This window comes from Capricornis sumatraensis, chromosome 15, assembly GCF_032405125.1.
Source record: "Capricornis sumatraensis isolate serow.1 chromosome 15, serow.2, whole genome shotgun sequence".
Taxonomy (NCBI): Eukaryota; Metazoa; Chordata; class Mammalia; order Artiodactyla; family Bovidae; genus Capricornis; species Capricornis sumatraensis.
Window position 1 is genome coordinate 43,064,235 of NC_091083.1, and position 19,461 is coordinate 43,083,695.

Here is a 19,461-nt window from a genome sequence, read left to right on the forward strand (position 1 = left end):
TTAATCCACCACGTTTACAAAATAGCTGTGTGTCAATCTAAGAACAGGTCAAAACGAAAACTTTTAATTAAAAAAAAAATCACTAGATACTTAAATAAACTAAGTTTTATAATTTGGGCTTAAAGGCTTAATAAATTCTTAAGAAATACTTGGTTTTTAAATTCACGACATGAAAAACCAAATATTAAAAGTTATCACTAAGTATAAATATGCTTTCGTGTGCTAAACATCCTCCCCCTTAGACATTAGAAATCTAATTGGCTTATTTATAAAACATCAATTTTATGATGTAAAAATCCTAGAAACAATCAAATCCTAGCATCTAGGAAATTGTGCATGATGACTGAAATAGTCCTAACTTCTTTAGAACTTCTTAATATTTTAGGGGGCGGTGGACAAGAAATCATCTGTATTCAACAATGCAAAATAAAATTTCATTTAAACCCCAGGTTTCTTAGAAGCAGAGGAGGTCATCTGCATGTGTCTCTGAGATGAAATGTTTCTTCTGGACCCTCTGACCTGTGGACAATTTCCATACAGCTGAGAAATTTAAAACACCTCGACTCATTCCCTTAGAATCACAGTGATGAATGCCTCTGCTTTTGTGTACATATTAACTTTTTCAAAAGTTACAGATGCTTTTTATTCATGCTTATCATCCCATATGAATACACACCCCATCAGAAATGTTAATGCCTCTACAGCAGAGCTGCAGCCAGCTGGGGGCTCAGGAGTCCATAACGTAAGACATTGCATTACGATGACACAGAAGCACAGGCTTCGACACTAACAAGAAAAGTCCGACTGGAACCAGGACCACCGCAGAAAACAACTGGAAAAGCAACCCTCTCTACTTTTACTTACGTAGGTCATACTTATAATCTGAGATAAATACAGATCTGTATTTTAATGAACATGCTTGAATTCTGCAAGGGGAAATTAACCTAGAGTCACATTACTCGTCATAAAAAATGACTCACCCCAAATATCTTTGGTATCGAAAAGGAAAGAGAATATTTGTGGAATAAGAACTATTTCTCCCTGGCAGACTTCACCTGCATCAACTGCCCAGGGCTGCCCTGAAAAATCAGGAGGAAATCTAGATCCCATTAATGAAGAAATAAGCTTGTGACTTCTGCAGGCTATATAAAATCATATTCCATATATTTATTTCATTTTTCTAAATTTAGAGAGGAAATATAAAAGCAGTAATTTTAGATTGTCCTTTAACTTTCTTTCTTTTTTTTTAAAGCTCCTCCTTTCTCTTCTTTTTAAGCAATTAGGTATTAAAGATGAGACGAGTGAGCAGGTGTTGTACCACTGATGGCTCCTCTTCGAGCCGAGCCAACAGCCACTTTGGCTGTAAGGTGGCTGTATCTCTCACTTGTAACTCTGTTTGAAAGTAGTCATTACATCAAATGGTCTATGAAAGAATCATTTTAAAATGATAGACAAAAATATAACATTGCTTATCAGAAACTATCTAACTGGAAACAGTTTGGTTATAAACAATGAATTAACGACACTGAATGGTTCTTCATCCATTTCCCTCACTCTGCCCTCACTCTTTTTTCTTGGAGGATGTTTTTACCTTCAAGGTTCGTTCTCAGCCCTAGGTTTTTAACTTGCAAGGTCCATAAAATTATCATGGATGATCTAATGCTGTATATCCACATTCTTTTTAACTTTTACTTTTTGAGACAACTGAAGAGTCACCTTTACTTGCAAGAAATAACATGGAGAAATTTCAAACATCCTTCACCCGAATGGTAAACATCTTGAGCGGCAACAGGACAATATCAGCACGGTTACCAAGACCGTGCATCACTGTTCAGGGTTTACTAGTTTCACAGGCACTCAAGTGTGTGTGTGTGTGTGTGTGTGTGTGTGATTCTAGGCAATGTTATCACACATACAGATAACTCTCCCCCACATTCTGACTATATTCCAAAGCGTAGAGATGGGCTCCCATCATTTTGGGGAGAAGCGTGGTGGAGAAGGACTGACAGCCTACGTCCTGACCTACCCACATCTACAACAGGCCCTCTGCTGGGAGCAGAACCATCCTGCCTCCGTCTGTCTTGGTGACCCCCAGCTGGTCCCTCTCCACCAGCTCCTTGCAAAGGCTGCCCTTCCTCCCAAGTCTGACTTAGGTGCTTCTCCATGGGAAACCTGTACAGGGCTCCCATGCCACACATGATGAGTCCTTCTGCCTGATTCCTATCTCCCCATGAGATGAAAAACTCCTTGGGGACAGAAAGTGGACTGTGTGTGGGGATTTGTGCCTCCCACAGGTCCTCGAGCATATAAAACTCAACTCAGATGGGAGAAGAAAGGGGAGGACAGAGAAAGAGGAAACGAAGAAGGAAGGACTTGATATCACAGAGCACTGCAGAAACCCAGATTGTAACCACTAGCTTCTTAGAAAATAACACAGCGAGTACTCACAAACGGCTACCAATTTCCCTTCTGCTGCCCACAGCAATGAATAGCCTGAAGAGCCTTACCCTCTTCAACAGTGAGCAGGTTGCCCAGTTCTGCTGATGAATGAAATTGGACCGGCTCAGAATTCTTCACGTTGGCCAGCGGCAGGAAGGGGTCGTAATCCGAGGACGACAGGTCCGCCAGGGTCAAGGTGTAGCGGCTCTGCTGGTTGTACGTGCTTGAGCCACAAATGCAGCAGTGCAGAACCTGCGTGCACAGGAGGGAGCGTGTGCTGGGAATGCCACCCACTGCCTGCCCCCTGACGGGCTGTCAAACGACAGCAGCCCCTGGGAGGCAGGATTCCTGCTTGATAATTCCTGAGAACATCAAATCCTTTCTGTCCTAAAACACCTTCTTGCTATGAACATGCTTATTGCGCTCCTGTTGTATCAATGGCAAAAGGAAAGCAAAAGTCAGCAAGCGTGCTTTTTGGCACTCTGTGTGGTGGTTGCACATGCCTGGTGCTGCTCCTGTCCATGGAGGCACGAGAGAGGTGACGACGAGGCACGCAATGGGCCACGGGTGCCCCACCACCCACAGTGGCAATCAGAATGAAAGCCATCAGCAGAAACTGCTGACCTAGTGCATAAATGTTCACGGATTTGAATCCGTGTAACTCATGACACTAGGACTTGGAGGGGCCAATCTGATACGCTTTTTAAAAGGTATAACTGATGAAGTAAATCTAACACAAATTCTAAAAGTATCCTTACTTTCTCAAGATGAGTTTCCTGAAAGCTCACTGGTCATTTACAAACTGCCAATGACCAAAGCTGACGCCATGCCCACAACCATCTTGAGGATGTCAATGTGTATAGGTGAGCTAATTGCTATACTAAAGTTTCCTTTCTGATCATAAATGTAAAAAACTGAGTTTTAAGAAGATGAATGTGATGCTTTTAAGAACTAAGGAAAGATTGTTTTTAGATGATGAACTCTGAGGTTGGGCTGGATGTGTCTCGATTCAGTTCCTTCCAATTGTGTTGCCTCCTGGGGACTGGAGGAGGCTGGCGGTAACTGCAACTTTCATCCATGGCTACAAAGGATCAAGACCAGCAGGGGACGCCCACCCGAATACGCCCTCTTCCTAGCCAAAGAACAGTACAGGAAAATGAGGGTAGCGCCCTCGTTAATATAAAAAAATTGAGCTTCTGTCATCGAAAGAACTAATTTCTATTAGTCAGATGCCATCAATGTATGAAATACAAATGATTAATAAAACCACAACATGATATCACTGCCTACCTAGCAGAGACAAAGTGTCAGCCAGGGTGTGGAGCAGCTGCAGTTCTCAGCACAGTCACCCTGGAAAATTACTGTGTGTTCACTCCTAACGCACAACACACGAGTTCCAGCAACTCCATCACTAGGTGTATATCCACCAGAAAGGCATACATATGTCAACCAGAAGGACACACTGGGCGATTCTGTAAAGTATAAAGTCCAACAGCCAAAAACAAGTGTCTGCTGTGACAAGACAGTGGTCACCCCCAGGTCTGTGTGGGGGCTACATGCATGGGGGCTCCTGGAATGCCAGGACGCTCCGTTTCTAGAGTTGGGAGCCCATTTCACAGGTGTGCCCACTTGGTGAAACTCCAAAATTCACTTAGAATTGATGGATGCAGTTTTTTGGATGCATAGGATACTTCAGTGGAAAAAGTTTCCTTAAAAAAAGAAAAAAGTAAAGGATTATCCAGTAAATTTATTTATCACATTAACTACAAAGTGATTTTTATGTTGGTGAAGCATTTTGAGAGAGACGTTTTAAGAAAAGGAATGCTAAACATGAATTTAAATGACTGCACCTACTTTAGTGGCTTAGGCCAAGCCTCGTCTAGGTTTATAAGTCATAGTGATGACAGAAATATCTGCTTCATCTGAACATAGTTACTAAAATCCTTGACCATTCAAGAAACCATTTAAAAGTACAAAATACTTTTTTAGCAGAATTTCAACCATGGTTAAGCAGCTTTTTCGGTTTTAACTGAATGCATTTTAAAATAAAGCAACAAAGCAATCTGTTAATGACTTAAGAAATCTTCATTTTTTGACGTGGGCCATTTTTTTATAAAGTCTTTATTGAATTTGTTATATTGCTATAAAATTTGTTATATTTGTTTTATGGGTTTGTTTGTTTCTTTGGCGCCTAAGGCAGGAGGCATCTTAGCTCCCCAGAACAGGGATTGAACCTGCACCCCCTGCACTGAGAGGCAAAGTCTTAACCACTGGACTGCCAGGGAAATGCCTAGAAATTTTTTTTTAATTTTTATTTTTACTTTATTTTACTTTACAATACTGCATTGGTTTTTGCCATACATTGACATGAATCCACCACGGGTGTACATGAGTTCCCAATCCTGAACCCCCCTCCCAGCTCCCACCCCATATCATCTCTCTGGATCATCCCCTTGCACCAGCCCCAAGCATCTTTTTTAAAATTATTTTTAAGTTTAATTACTATAAAAATAAGCAAAGGAATTGCTCCTACCTCACAGTAATTATTCAATGGTTTGTGTGTGTGCGTGCTAAGTCATTTCAGTCATGTCCAACTCTTTTTGACCCCATGGACTATGGCCTACCAGGCTCCTCTGTCGATGGGATTCTCCAGACAAAGAATACTGGAGTGGGTTGCCATACCCTCCTTGACCCAGGGACTGAACCTGTATCTCTGAGGTTCCTTGCACTGGCAGGCAAGTTCTTTACCATTAGCGCCACCTGGGGAGCCCTATGCAATGGACACACAAGCGATAGATGGATGGATATAATAGAGACAGATAGATAGATAAGGCTTCCGCAGGGAGGGCTGTAAGGCCTGTTTGGAAGGATGGTGCTAAGGGTCCAGAGTAAACACCACACCTAGTCAGTGGTAGGGGGTGAAATTCCAATGTCTTAGGTATTATAAAAATGATGATGCTGATAATTTGATGTAATATACTGTATTGCTTTAATTTATTTCTGAAGATCTTTGAAAGCAAAGAGAAGATTGGGATTCTTGTACTTTTTCTTCCTCTGATAAAGAGATTTTGGCTAACTAGGGCTGTAGATATTCCTACAATAAAGATTCTTTTCAAAACGAAGCAGGTATGGACCATGTTCCATAAACACTGGGGGAGTCTGAGCAAACTGCAGTTGTTTAATGCTGACAGTCAGGTAAAATACCTGCACTGTGCCTGGGATAATCACTGTCTGTCTGCTAAGATGTTTCAGTCGTGTCTGACTCTGCGACACTATGGACTATAGCTCGCCAGGCTCCTCTGTCCATGTGTTTCTCCAGGTAAGAATACTGGAGCGAGTAGCCATGCCCTCCTCCAGGGGATCTTCCCGACCCAGGGATCGAATCCAGGTCTCCTGCACTGCAGGCGATTCTTTACTGTCTGAGCCACCAGGGAAGCCCAGGTAATCATGGCTTCTCTGTAATTATAATTATTCTGTGAACACTCCTGAAGTCATTCACTTCTTTTAAAATGTTGAAGCCCCATAAAGCCTTGTCCAAAGGGCACAAATAAGTACAGGAATGCCTAAGAAGGGCCAACCATTAGAAAAGACCCTGATGCTGGGAAAGATTGAAGACAGGAGAAGGGGACAACAGAGGAAGAGATGGTAGGATGGCATCACCAACTCGATGGACATGAGTTTGAGCAAACTCCAGGAGTTGGTGAAGGACAGGGAAGCCTGGCGTGCTGCAGTCAGTGGGGTCGCAAAGAGTCGGACATGACTGAGCAACTGAACAACAGCAACCTGTTTGGAGGACTGTCTGAGGCTCCAGTCCAGACCTTGTACCCCAAGGCCCAGGGTGGAGGGGGGACTCACCCTGTAGATGTAATCCAGCAAGGGGGCCCGGGCCGGGGGCTGCTCGTCCAGGGCCGCCGTGGACACGGGGTGGAGGAGGGTGCCCGCTGGCAGCACCATGCACCAGTCCAGGAGGCAGAGCAACAGGGACACGAGGAACTGGAGGAGGAAGCAGACCAGAGCCTCAGCCTACAGCCTCGCAGACTCCACCACTGTGTGCTGTTATAGGAAACAGAACCTTCCAGCACCACAACCATTCTTTAGGGACATAGGGGTGAAGGAGGCTTTCACAGAGAGAGGCCAGGGCCAGTCCGAACAGGGGAGGTTATAAAGCCCTGCATGTGACAGCATCTGCCACCTGAGTCATGTCTTTAAAAAAACAAATCCTGGGGAGAACCTAGCAGATGGGCCACTTACCTTCTTGTCTGTCTCCACCGAGGAGTACTCTGCACTTGGTAACAGAAAAGCAATTGTGGCCACAAGGATCTGCAGAGAAGACAAATTCCCGATCAGACAGACCACGGTACCGTCCTGGGAGCCGCCAGGCAAGAGGTTCGGGATGGCCTTGCCACCACACCCAGCCAGGGGGCCAGCTCCTGGAGGGAGGTGACACAGGCAAAGAGTCACCTCGGTGACCTGCACGGCCTGAAGGCCAGAGAGGGCGATGGCCACAGCTGTCTCCCCACTCTGCTGGCGGGGAGATCGGGGCCCAGAGGAAAGGGTGGTTTTGTCTGTGGTCACACCATTTCCAGCATCAGCCTCCACCCTTCTGGTGATGAAAGCAATGAATACTTCCAAAGGTAATTACGAACATGCACCCATTTACTTTTCTTATAACACACCCCAGGTCTCCACTGACCTGGGTTGCCAGGGTAAGCGAGTGAAAGTCGTTCAGTCGTGTCCAACTCTTTGTGATCCCATGGACTGTACAGTCTATGGGATTCTCCAGGCCAGAATACTGGAGTGGGTAGCCTTTCCCTTCTCCAGGGGATCTTCCCAACCCAGGGATCGAACCCAGGTCTTTCGCCTTGCAGGCAGATTCTTTATCAGCTGAGCCACGGTAGTAACATCTATTTCATTCTCAAAGGCATCCCCATTTAGGTGATAAATTACACGGTTGTTCTAAAGCCCAACTTTACATATGGCAGCATCTCACATTCCTAAAATCCAAAGCTCTGTTTCACTCTGGGTCCCCTGAGGTCGAAGATCACCTGTGATTTCTGACATATCTGAGAGAACAAAGTGACCTCATGGGTGACATTTGTTCAGGGTTAAGAAAAAGTAAATCACCTTACTTCCTCTCTCCACTGGGTGTGTATGGAACAAGGGCTTATTTAAAGAAGAGATGAGCCTTAGCACCCAGCTCCTTCAGGGTGAGGGTACCTACTTCCTGCAAGATAGCACCCTCTCATGCCACTGACCTCCAGGGTGTCATCGTTTAAGGCATTCTTCCTGCTCCTTCTGCCCCTCTCCTCCACCAACGACCCACTCCCCCCACCCCACCCCAAGGGTACGACAGTGGTAAGCTCATTACAGCTGGGCAATCATGCTGGTGGCAGAACGCACAGCCCAGGCCTTCGCTCTGGGAAAGCCCCCCTCCCCCAGCCCCCGCACACAGGGCATCACGACCAGCTGCCTACTCCTTGTTGGCATCATCCAAATTACTCTGGATGAATGAAGCCCAGTCGACAAAAGGTCTCTTTGTTGTGGTCGTGTCTGCCTTTCAAACTCCCAAAGTGTGAGCCTGCCCTGGAACACTGGTGGCTTCTTACTCGGTGCCTGAAATCGCAGCTGAGAAGGGCCAGCGTAATTTACTCTGAAAATGGGTGGCTCACATGGCAGTTTAACAGTCGGTGCTCCAACAATTATTGGAGAATCTAGAATTCATTAAATATCAAATGTAATAAAAAGAGGAAACGCTGCTGTTTGAGCATTATGGTGGAAGAAAAGACTTACTTCTGCAATTTTCCGAGGCAGGGAGGTTTCAAACATCTGAAGCTTTTCCCAGTAGGAGACTAGCAGCTGAAGCACGTCACAGGCTACCTGGGCCACAGTTTTGTTAGGAAACTAGAAAAGGAAACAAAACCCCACACTAAATAACCTCACTACACATGTGCGGCATTCCTAAAGGAGGACACGACAAGGATTTCTTTTCAGTTCCCTCTGAGGGCCCATGTCCTTGTTCTGCATTAAATATCTGAAAAGTGTATCTTATCACCAGTTTGTACATGGTCACCACCCTGTTAACTGCCTTCTGTCTACACAGAGTTGTGTTAATCTACATAACACTCTGCAGAAACGTTTAATCATTTGGAAATTACAACCATAAATTCAACTGTCTTATCCAGATCACACAAACGATAGTTTTGACGACTGGAGGAAATTGAAATGTAGTACATTATTGAGTAGCCCCGGTGTGCTGAACCTCTTACAAGAATTTTTCTCATTTTCACCTTGATAACTCTTCATTAACAACTCCATAAGGTGGATGTTATCTTCATTTTACACTTGGAGAAACAAGGATTGATCAAAAGACTTTCCATCCTATGAAATTAAGCTTAACCTGCACAGATAGCATTCTAAGAAATGTGAAAAATGTGGAACTAGGAGGACGTAATTCAAAATTACGGCAAATTCAATTATTGAGTCTGTTTTCTGTGTCTGGCAGGTGTCCACAGTTCTCCGGGTATCTCAGTCTCTCAGGAGATGGCAGGGTGGAGGGGCAATTCCCGCAGGGCCCATGGACTGGGGGTGCGTGGGAGGTATGAGGACCCCTACTGCTCCTTCCCTGGTCAGACCCTGGGCCGCACAGTAGCCACACCCCATGAGCCAGGACAGAAGGTTCGTCACTAAATCTGTGTCCTGTCCAGGGAGACCTTTGGAATTGCCTCTCAGCTACTTCCATGCCAGGAGTGCCCGGCTGCACAAAGCAGACATCAGCTGACCAGAGGGCCACAGAAATAACCAGAGAAGTCAAGCACCTCAGTGACGAAGCACAGGATGAGAAGGAAAGGTGATTAGTTCAGCTTCCGCACAACAGGTACTGACTGCCCTCTCCTGACAGGCACAAGGAAACTTGGTTGAGAGCACCTGGCCCCAAGGGGCTCCATGGCCTCCTCTGGCCACCCAGGCCTCCCGCCAGCTGACCCTCAGGGCCTCTGTCCGCTCCTCAGACACTCTGGCTTATTTCTGCCCCAGGGCCTTTGCACCTGCTCCTTGCTCTATCCAGACACTGGGCCCCCAGGTCTGCATTCGGCAGGTGCTGCCATGGCTTGCAGGTCACAGCCAGAGATGTCATCTCCCCACGAGGCCACCAGGCCCACCCCCTCCAGCTCTTCTGCTTCCTCTTCCTCCCCCGGCGAAACTTCCATACAGCCTTAAGGGCTGAGAGCCAATTCTTTCTGTGTGTTTGCTGGTCCTGTGTGTTTATCTTCCTGCATCCTGTTCTCCATCATATTCCTAATGCCCCGCGCAACTCAACATGGGGAGAGTGGGCCCCGGGGCGGCCCCGTTGCCTCCCACTAGGCAAGTCACATGGTGGAAACACGAGGCAGGCGTGGCTCTGTCATCTCAGCCAGAGACAGACAAGGTGACAACGGTGCAGTGAGGGACACAGCAGACAAGACGAGCTAAGAATGCAGAGAGGTGTGAGAGAAGAAGGGTAGACAGCAGAGAGAAGCCACTGAGAGGTGCTCTGCTGAGCTGAGCAGGGACAAGCGGGACAGTTTCCTTCCAGGTGGCGGGCCCAGGATGCCAGGCACTAAGGCTACAGGGGCCTTTGAGGGGGATGGTGTCACCAGCAGGCGGAGGGCGGTAGGACATGAGGATGAAATACATCCCTGACCCTCTCATCAGCACGTGATCACAGGTGCCAACCCGGGGCCCATTTCCCCAAAGCTCAGGCGGCGGATGGCCAGAAGGCAGCCACCTCGCTGGAAGCAGCCGTTGGCAGCCCCGCCCGGGACCCTCACAGAATGTTCCACGTGGCTTTCAGAGAAAGAATTTTTGCACCAAAACCCTCTGTAACATAGGGGGAAATAGGGATGGTGCTAATTCAACCTACAACAGGTTGACTATCTGAGACACTCGATGTCAAATACACATGATGAACTGGAAGTACCTTCAAAGTGACACCAATGACGTTGACGGCCTCTTGCAGCTGAGGGTGGCTCGTGCCCTGTGCCAGCTCCTCACAGATCCAGATCCCGAGGGAGCAGATGGCAATGCACCTTTTGGAGAAGACGGAAAAGGAAGAAATCCCTTGTGAAGAGATGCATTTTCTTGGTATTTGTCAATGACAAGATATTTTAAACCTTGTTTACAAAGTCAGGAAAGTTGTAGCTACATTAACAAAAGGTCTTCTTGAGAAAAAGAGATAAAGTACCCTCAACAGACTGGTTTTCTGGTTAGTAATTAAATACTTAATGAAATACTTGGTGTATTTTATGTGAATTGTCACAGCACATGTACTACTTATTTTTGCTGAAACTAATTTTTGTATCACATTTTATTGTTTCAGGATATTTTTGAGGAAGAATCAAAAACATGAATCTTAGAAAACTGTTGGAAATTGAGTTTATAATTTCTTTCCATACAGTAAAATACACAACACCTACCACAAACAGGAGACAAATCCTGTATTTCATTGTAAAGAATACCTGAGTACAACTTTCAAAGTTAAGTTTCACTGTTACTTCTTTTAAACAATGTGTTAAGACACTATATTCTTTAAGTTGCATAGCCCTTTAAAAAATTACCTTTTTCAATTATAAACAAGATTGGGCAATAATTCTCTTTGGAATTGATACGGGCCACTCTCTTGGGTGCCCAGGAGGCCGACAACTCTTTCAGGGCTTCCCTGGTCGCTCAGAGGTTAAAGCATCTGCCTGCAATGTGGGAGACCTGGGTTTGATCCCTGGGTCGGGAAGATCCCCTGGAGAAGGAAATGCAACCCACTCCAGTATTCTTGCCTGGAGAATCCCATGGGCAGAGTTGGACACGAGCGACTTCACTTTCACTTTTACTATCTTTTACAATGATCAAAAAGTCATATTTCTCTTGGTGTTTCCTGAAGGCACATATACGAAATTTAAATGCTTGCGCCAACCCTCCCCCCACCAACCTGCTCACTTTCTGAATAAAAAGGGGCTCCAAACCTCTATTTGGAACCAGAAGCTTGCTGTAATGTGTGTTTGCTGCTCTCTGTAGTACAAGGCCACACCCAGTGCCAATCAAATCGGACACAGGGCCTGGCCCTGCATACTGAGTGCTCTTGTGTGCTCAAAATAATTCAGCAATTAAAATCCATCTATTCTGAGGTTTTAAAACCACTGCACTTCACTAGCTTCTCACCTCTTCTGATCAGAATGGACTAAGTGCTTCAGAACAAATGAATTAAAATGCTCCTTGACAAACATGTCACCTTCTACCACTGGGTAAAAGCTGTGCTTTCCCATTGGTTACAAGGTGTGTGCTAGGCCTTTCTTATTTCCCAGGTGCCAGCGTTAGACAGGAGCGCCACGCTTTCCTGATGGTCTAGAACTGTCTACATTTCTTTCTCCTCTTGCCTAATTCCTACACCTATTTTCAGTCTAAAAACTGTACTTTGCATCTCACTCTGCAGCCTTCCCAGGTAGTCTACATTCTACCCCAAGCCTCTTTACCTTCCCTCGGCCTAACTCAGACTCTGATTGTTCAACTCCCTACAACCTGTACAACTTGGAATTATGCCCCACATCATATTTCTACCATTTTAAGAGCTGTTCTTCCTCTGCATGCATGTGTGTACATACATATGTGTGTGTGTGTGTATTCTTTTTTTTTAATGACCCATTAACCTACTTGTTAAATGTAATTTGATAAGAGCAGAGCTCTCTCATTTCTAGGAACATCTGCATTTCTCTGTAACTATTAGCCTTGCACCATGGAGAACACAGTGACCTGTAAAATGGTTTTATAACCTAAGCGACACTCATCTGCCTTGAGTTCTAAGCCACACTCATTTTAAACAGCTCTTTCTGATCTTTTCTTGCTTTGAGCTCCATCATTTAACATCCTCATTTAGCATCTTCCTATTCTTTTATACTTGTAGTGACTCCGCATGTTCTCTGTATCCTGAGGATGTCCTTTGTGATTGTGAAGGTTTGTCTACCAAGACTTTTTTTAAGCTAACGGCAGTATCATCTTACTCACAATCTGTATTCCAATACACTCTCTTAATACTGTTGCTGTCATGCCATCTCATCCCACTCCAATTTATATAATGAAACTCCTTACTGTTTTTCTTAACTTTTCTGAATTACTATCACCCACAATTACAACTATATTCTCTCTTAATTCTCCTCTGTTTATTTGAAATCTTGCTCATATTTTTAGTTTGCTTCCTTCTCTACATTTATATGGCTCTAATTTCACTGCCTAACTCCTTTTACACACAACTAAGAAAGAGGAGATCCAACCAGTCCATTCTGAAGATCAACCCTGGGATTTCCTTGGAAGGAACGATGCTGAAGCTGAAACTCCAGTACTTTGGCCACCTCATGCGAAGAGTTGACTCATTGGAAAAGACTCTGATGCTGGGGGGGATTGGGGGCAGGAGGAGAAGGGGACAACAGAGGATGAGATGGCTGGATGGCATCACTGACTCGATGGACGTGAGTCTGAGTGAACTCCAGGAGTTGGTGATGGACAGGGAGGCCTGGCGTGCTGCGATTCATGGGGTTGCAAAGAGTAGGACACGACTGAGCGACTGAACTGAACTGAACTGAACTGAAGAAAGACTGGAGGTGGCAAGAGTGAATATCGACATTTTAGGAATCAGTGAACTAAAATGGACTGGAATGGGTGAATTTAACTCAGATGACCATTATATCTACTACTGTGGGCAAGAATCCCTTAGAAGAAATGGAGTAGCCATGCTGCTGCTGCTGCTAAGTCGCTTCAGTCGTGTCCGACTCTGTGCGACCCCATAGACGGCAGCCCACCAGGCTTCACTGTCCTTGGGATTCTCCAGGCAAGAACACTGGAGAGGGTTGCCATTTCCTTTTCCAGTGCATGAAAGTGAAAAGTGAAAGTGAAGTTGCTCAGTCGTGTCCGACTCTAGCGACGCCCTGGACTGCAGCCTACCAGGCTCCTCTGTCCACGGGATTTTCCAGGCAAAAGTACTGGAGTGGGGTGCCAACAGTCAACAAAATGGTCTGAAAGGCAGTACTTGGATGCAGTGTCAAAAACGACAGAATGATCTCTGTTTGTTTCCAAGGTAAACCATTCAACATCACAGTATGTTGATGGCCCAACCAGTAATGCTGAAGAAGCTGAAGCTGAAGTTGAAAAGTTCTGTGAAGACCTACAAGATCTTCTAGAACTAACACTCCAAAAAGATGTCCTTTTCATTATAAGGGACTACAATGCAAAAGTAGTAAGTCAAGCGATACCTGGAATAACAGGCAAATTTGATCTTGGAGTACAAAATGAAGCAGGGCAAAGGCTAACAGGGTTTTGCCAAGAGAACGCACTGGTCATAGCAAACACCCTTTTCCAACAACACAAGAGAAGACTCTACACATGGACATTACCAGATGGCCAACACCAAAATCAGATTGATTATATGCTTTGCAGCCAAAGATGGAGAAGCTCTAAAGAGTCAGCAAAAACAAGACTGGGAGCTGACTGTGGCTCAGATCATGAACTCCTTATTGCCAAATTCAGACTTAAATTTCTTCAAAGACTTCATCAGGTGTGACCTAAATCAAATCCCTTATGATTACACAGTGGAAGTGGGAAACAGATTCAAGGGATTAGATCTGATAGAGTGCCTGAAGAAGTCTGGACGAAGGTTCATGACACTGTACAGGAGGCAGTGATCAAGACCATCCCCAAGAAAAACAAATGCAAAAAGGCAAAATGGTTGTCTGAGAAGGGCTTACAAATAGCTGAGGAAAGAAGAGAAGCAAAAGGCAAAGGAGAAAAGGAAAGATATACCCTTTTGAATGGAGAGTTCCAGAGAATAGCAAGGAGAGGTAAGAAAGCCTTCTTCAGTGATCAATAGAAAGAAATAGAGGAAAACAATAGAATGGGAAAGACTAGAGATCTCTTCAAGAAAATTAGAGATACCAAAGAAACATTTCATGCAAAGATGGGCACAATAAAGGACAGAAATGATATGGACCTAACAGAAGCAGAAGATATTAAGAAGAGGAGGCAAGAATACACAGAAGAACTAAACAAAAAAGATCTTCATGACCCAGATAACCATGATGGTGTGATCAGTCACCTAGAGCCAGACATCCTGGAATGTGAAGTCAAGTGGGCCTTAGGAAGCAATCACCACAAACAAAGCTAGTGAAGGTGAAGGAATTCCAGTTGAGCTATTTCAAATCCTAAAAGCTGATGCTGTGAAAGTGCTGCACTCAATATGCCAGCAAATTTGAAAAACTCAGCAGTGGCCACAGAACTGGAAAAGGTCAGTTTTCATTTCAATCCCAAAGAAAAGCAATGCCAAACAATGTTTAAACTACCGCACAATTGCACTCATCTCACATGCTAGAAAGCAATGCTCAAAATTCTCCAAGCCAGGCTTCAACAGTACAAGAACCGTGAACTTCCAGATGTTTAAGCTGGATTTAGAAAAGGCAGTGGAACCAGAGATCAAATTGCCAACATCCATCAGATCATCGAAAAAGCAGAAAGAGTTCCAGAAAAACATCTACTTCTGCTTTATTGACTATGCCAAAACCTTTGACTGTGTGAATCACAACAAACTGTGGAAAATTTTTCAAGAGATGGGAATACCAGACCACCTGACCTGCCTCCTGAGAAATCTGTATGCAGTTCAGGAAGCAACAATTAGAACCAGACATGGAACAACGGACTGGTTCCAAATCGGGAAAGGTGTACGTCAAGGCTATATATTATCATCCTACTTATTTAACTTATATGCAGAGTAGATCAACTGAAATGCTGGGCTGGATGAAGCACAAGCTGGAATCAAGATTTCTGGGAGAAATATCAATAATCTCAGATATGCAGATGACAATAACCTCATGGCAGAAAGTGAAGAAGAACTAAAGAGCCTCTTGATGAAAGTGAATGAGGAGAGTGAAAAAGTTGTCTTAAAACTCAACATTCAGAAAATGAAGATCACAGCAGCCAGTCCCATCACTTCATGGCAAATAGATGGGGAAAAAATGGAAACAGTGAGATACTTTATTTTGGGGGCTCCAAAATCACTGCAGATGGTGACTGCAGCCATGAAATTAAAAGACACTTGCTCCTTGGAAGACAAGCTATGACCAACCTAGACAGCATGCTAAAAAGCAGAGACAATACTTTGCCAACAAAGGTCCATCTAATCAAAGCTATGGTTTTTCCAGTGGTCATGTATGGATGTGAGAGTTGGACTGTAAAGAAAGCTGAGCACTGAAGAACTGATGCTTTTGAACTGTGATGTTGGAGAAGACTCTTGAAAGCCCCCTTGACTGCAAGGAGATTCAGCCAGTCAATCCTAAAGGAAATCTGTCCTGAATATTCATTGGAAGGACTGATGCTGAAGCTAAGGCTCCAATACTTTGGCCACCTGATGTGAAGAACTGACTCATTCGAAAAGACCCTGATGCTGGGAAAGATTGAAGGCGAGAGGAGAAGGTGACGATAGAAGATGAGATGGTTGTATGGCATTACCAATTTGATGGACATGAGTTTGAGTAAGCTCTGCTAGTTGGTGATGGACAGGGAAGCCTGGCATGCTGTAGTCCATGGGGTTGCAAAGAGTAGGACACGACTGAGCGACTGAACTGAACTGAAGAAAAGATTGACCATATTATTCACATTTCTTTTCCACACTTAGCTTGATAGAAATTTGCCTTTCTATACTAAAGGGAGAGAGGGAAAATGGTATTGTCAAGACTTGCTGAAGGTTTGAATGTAGCAGGTACAGGAGAAATCAAGGATTTTCCCAAGCTTCTGGGCAGATGATGGTGACAAATACTGAGATGAAGCCTGAGACAGTGAGGCTCTGGTGAAGACAGCAGACTCAAGGCGTCAGTTATGGTTGTGTTCAGTTTAGATGTATTGGGACATCCAAGGTGAGGTTCAAGCAGGCAGTTTCATATATAAACCTGAATATATAAGAGGCTAGAAGGAGCCAGAAAAATAAATTCAGTATCATTGGCAAGCAGATGGTGAATGATGTTGGTGAATGACGTTGCTGAATGTCTCCCAGGGCACAAAACCACTGCCGAGTAAGAATCACTACCCTATAAGTATATTGTTTTTATAAGATTTGGTTTATCTTCCCATTTTCTTCCATGTTAAAAATATCAGGGAATACACCCACATATTCACAATCTTGCTTTTTATTACACAGCAGGTGGCATAATCTTCTGTACTTTACACTTTTCACTTATTAATGGCACCTCTTAAAAAAAGTAATAAATGATTCCCCCCACATAATTCTTACTGTACTTCTTAGTCTAAAAGTAAAGTGGAAAGACAGCATTTTTTAACACTGAGTTCGCGTGAATGTGTATCTTAAAAATCCTGAACAAGTTCACCTTTCCTGCAACATTTACCTTGCACACTCACTCGGCTCCTCTGTGGCATTCTTCAGTAAGATACTTATGAGGCAGTGCTAAAAACACAAAATGAAGGAAAGTAAAAACCTTGCTTAGTAGTTGACTTCCCACATGTTCTGTCCATGTTTTAAGGTAGTCTGGGTCCACTGAAGGACCGAGGAGGGCAGAGCCCCCAATCAAGGAAACCTGGGGAAGGACACAGAAGGCCTGGGGAAGTGCCATGGTGCTCTCAGATCGGGGAGGGGCTCCCCAGGATCTAAAGCCCACTAAAGAAGAGCGTTTCTGTGTACACAACAAAAACTGAGCAGAGCAAATGATTCTTCCTGGGCTTCCCCGGTGGCTCAGGTAAAGATTCTGCATGATTCCTAGGTCAGCAAGATTCCCTGGAGGAGGACATGGCAACCCACTCCAGCATTCTTGCCTGGAGAGTCCCATGGACAGAGCAACCCGGAGGGCTGTAGTCCATGGGGTCGCAAAGAGTTGGACATGGCTAAAAGTGACTGAGCATGCACACACGCAAGGGGAAAAAAAAAAAAAAATCTCAGTTTTCTTTTTACCTGGATTATATACTGTACACTGAATTACATATTATTCATAGGTACTATAGATACACAAATTGATTGATTGATTTGAAAGCCATCTTTGATTGCCCCAAAGTCAGCTGAGGAAAAATATCAGCTTTATTCTCCAAGGAATAATTTAGAACTTCAAATATTAGTAGTATTTAATCAGGCCAATAATGGGATTGAATATTTCAATTATTTCTTATAAATTCATTTGATGCACAAATGCAGCCTAATTAAACTAATAAAATTATTACAAAGAATGGTTCATTACAAAATTACGATCCACAGGGATGATAAACAGATCTAAGAAAAAATACCACAGAACCTAGCCATCAGTTACAACTGTAGCACACTCTGCATCTAGCTCATTTAATCCCACAAAACTAATGTTCTAAAAAAACACAACTATTGATATATCTAAAGGACTGAGCAAAACTCTCAGGGATAAGCAGCACAGAGCTTAATAATGGAAGAGGGAACCACAGAACCACACAGGTCGAGTGAGAAGATGCTAACCTGAGATTCCATCATGGCATCACGTACCTTGACATCTTCTGCTCCCGTGGCAACTTCAGCAACTTCAGGTACCGGCTGCCGCAGGGGGATCTCGCGGTAGGTGTTCGGAAAGCAGACCAGAGACCCGAGAATGGTGAGGGCTTCCGAACGAGGTGCCTGCACACAGGAAAGGGGAATGAGACACACACTGGCCTTTTCGTTAGAAATGTTAGATAAGCGACAACATGTTTTACTTTTCCATGACTTCGAGACAGCTCTGCTGGGGCAATGGTCTCAGGGATGAAGTCACTATATGTTTACTGTTTTACTGCATGTTTTAAATACAAAGATTTTAAACGACTAACGGCAAAATGTTCAGATTTGCTGAAGTCGGTCAGGGAGCTCACAGCTTCTTGTTACACAACCTCCAGAAGGCAAGACCCACACTAGATACCATCCAGGCCTGGTCTCACCTGACCCCTCATGGCAGGGGATGTGGCCAACAGCTCCCATGCTCCAGAGAGTCCTTCCATCAGTCAGACACCTTAGTGGATTGCAGAGGGGGCCTGACAGTCCCTGTGCTCGAACCCCTCATTTCTCAGGATCTGGACTCCGGGGTACTGAGCCCAGTTCTTGGCCGTCTCCCTTCCTAGACCTACACTCACTTCTCCAGGACATCCAGACCTGAGGCTTTAAATGCCTCCTCATGTGGCTAACCCTCCACCACCACCTCTCTGTAGCCCAGGCTTCCTTCCTGAGTCTACATCTGTAGACCTGACAACGTGTCTGCCGTCTCTGCTCGGGGTCCAGAAGGCATCTCACCCCAACAGGCTCGTCCTTGCCATGAGGTCCCGTGACTGCATGATGCCCCCTGCCTCCAGTACTGCCCTCTCCTCTCTGCTCTTACTTTTCCCTATTTTCATGTTAACAAAATGTCTAAATGTATAAGTGGAAAAATGTGATATCCATGGACCCAACGCCTAGATGCAAGATGTTACCACTCTTGCCTCATTCATTTCCTTTTCATTTTTTCATTTCAATATTTAATATTTGTTTAAAACTTTCCACTTTTGAGACTTCCCTAGTGGCCCAGTGGTTAAGAATCTGCCTTCCACATAGAAGGAACATACCTCAACATAATAAAAGCCAAAATTATGATAAATCCAAAGCAAACATTACCCTCAATGGTGAAAAACGGAAAGCATTTCCCCTAACATCAGGAGCAAGACAAGGGTGCCCACTCTCCCCACTACTACTCAACATAGTTTTGGAATTTTTAGCCACAGCAATCAGAAAAGAAAAAGAAATAAAAGGAATCCAGATGGAAAAGAAGAAGTAAAACTCTCACTGTTTGCAGATGACATGATCCTTTACATAGAAAACCCTAAAGAAACCACCAGAAAATTACTAAAGCTAATCAACGAACATAGTAAAGTTACAGGATATAAAATTAACACACAGACATCCCTTGCATTCCTATACACTAACAATGAGCAAACAGAAATTAAGGAAACAACCCCATCCACCACTGCAATGAAAAGAATAAAATACCTAGG

General features: G+C 44.4%; 1 protein-coding gene across 1 annotated transcript in view; it reads right to left on the reverse strand.

Annotated features, from left to right (window-relative positions):
- Positions 1–19,461, reverse strand: part of RALGAPA2 (Ral GTPase activating protein catalytic subunit alpha 2) — a 252,419-nt gene that overhangs the window by 85,192 nt on the left and 147,766 nt on the right. The window contains exons 25-31 of the mRNA XM_068986760.1: positions 17,954–18,082; positions 16,842–16,900; positions 10,394–10,502; positions 8,230–8,340; positions 6,691–6,759; positions 6,295–6,432; positions 2,508–2,691 (exon numbers count right to left, since the gene is read on the reverse strand). Coding sequence (XP_068842861.1) covers positions 2,508–2,691; positions 6,295–6,432; positions 6,691–6,759; positions 8,230–8,340; positions 10,394–10,502; positions 16,842–16,900; positions 17,954–18,082 — 799 coding nt within the window. The remainder of the gene's footprint in view (positions 1–2,507; positions 2,692–6,294; positions 6,433–6,690; positions 6,760–8,229; positions 8,341–10,393; positions 10,503–16,841; positions 16,901–17,953; positions 18,083–19,461) is intronic.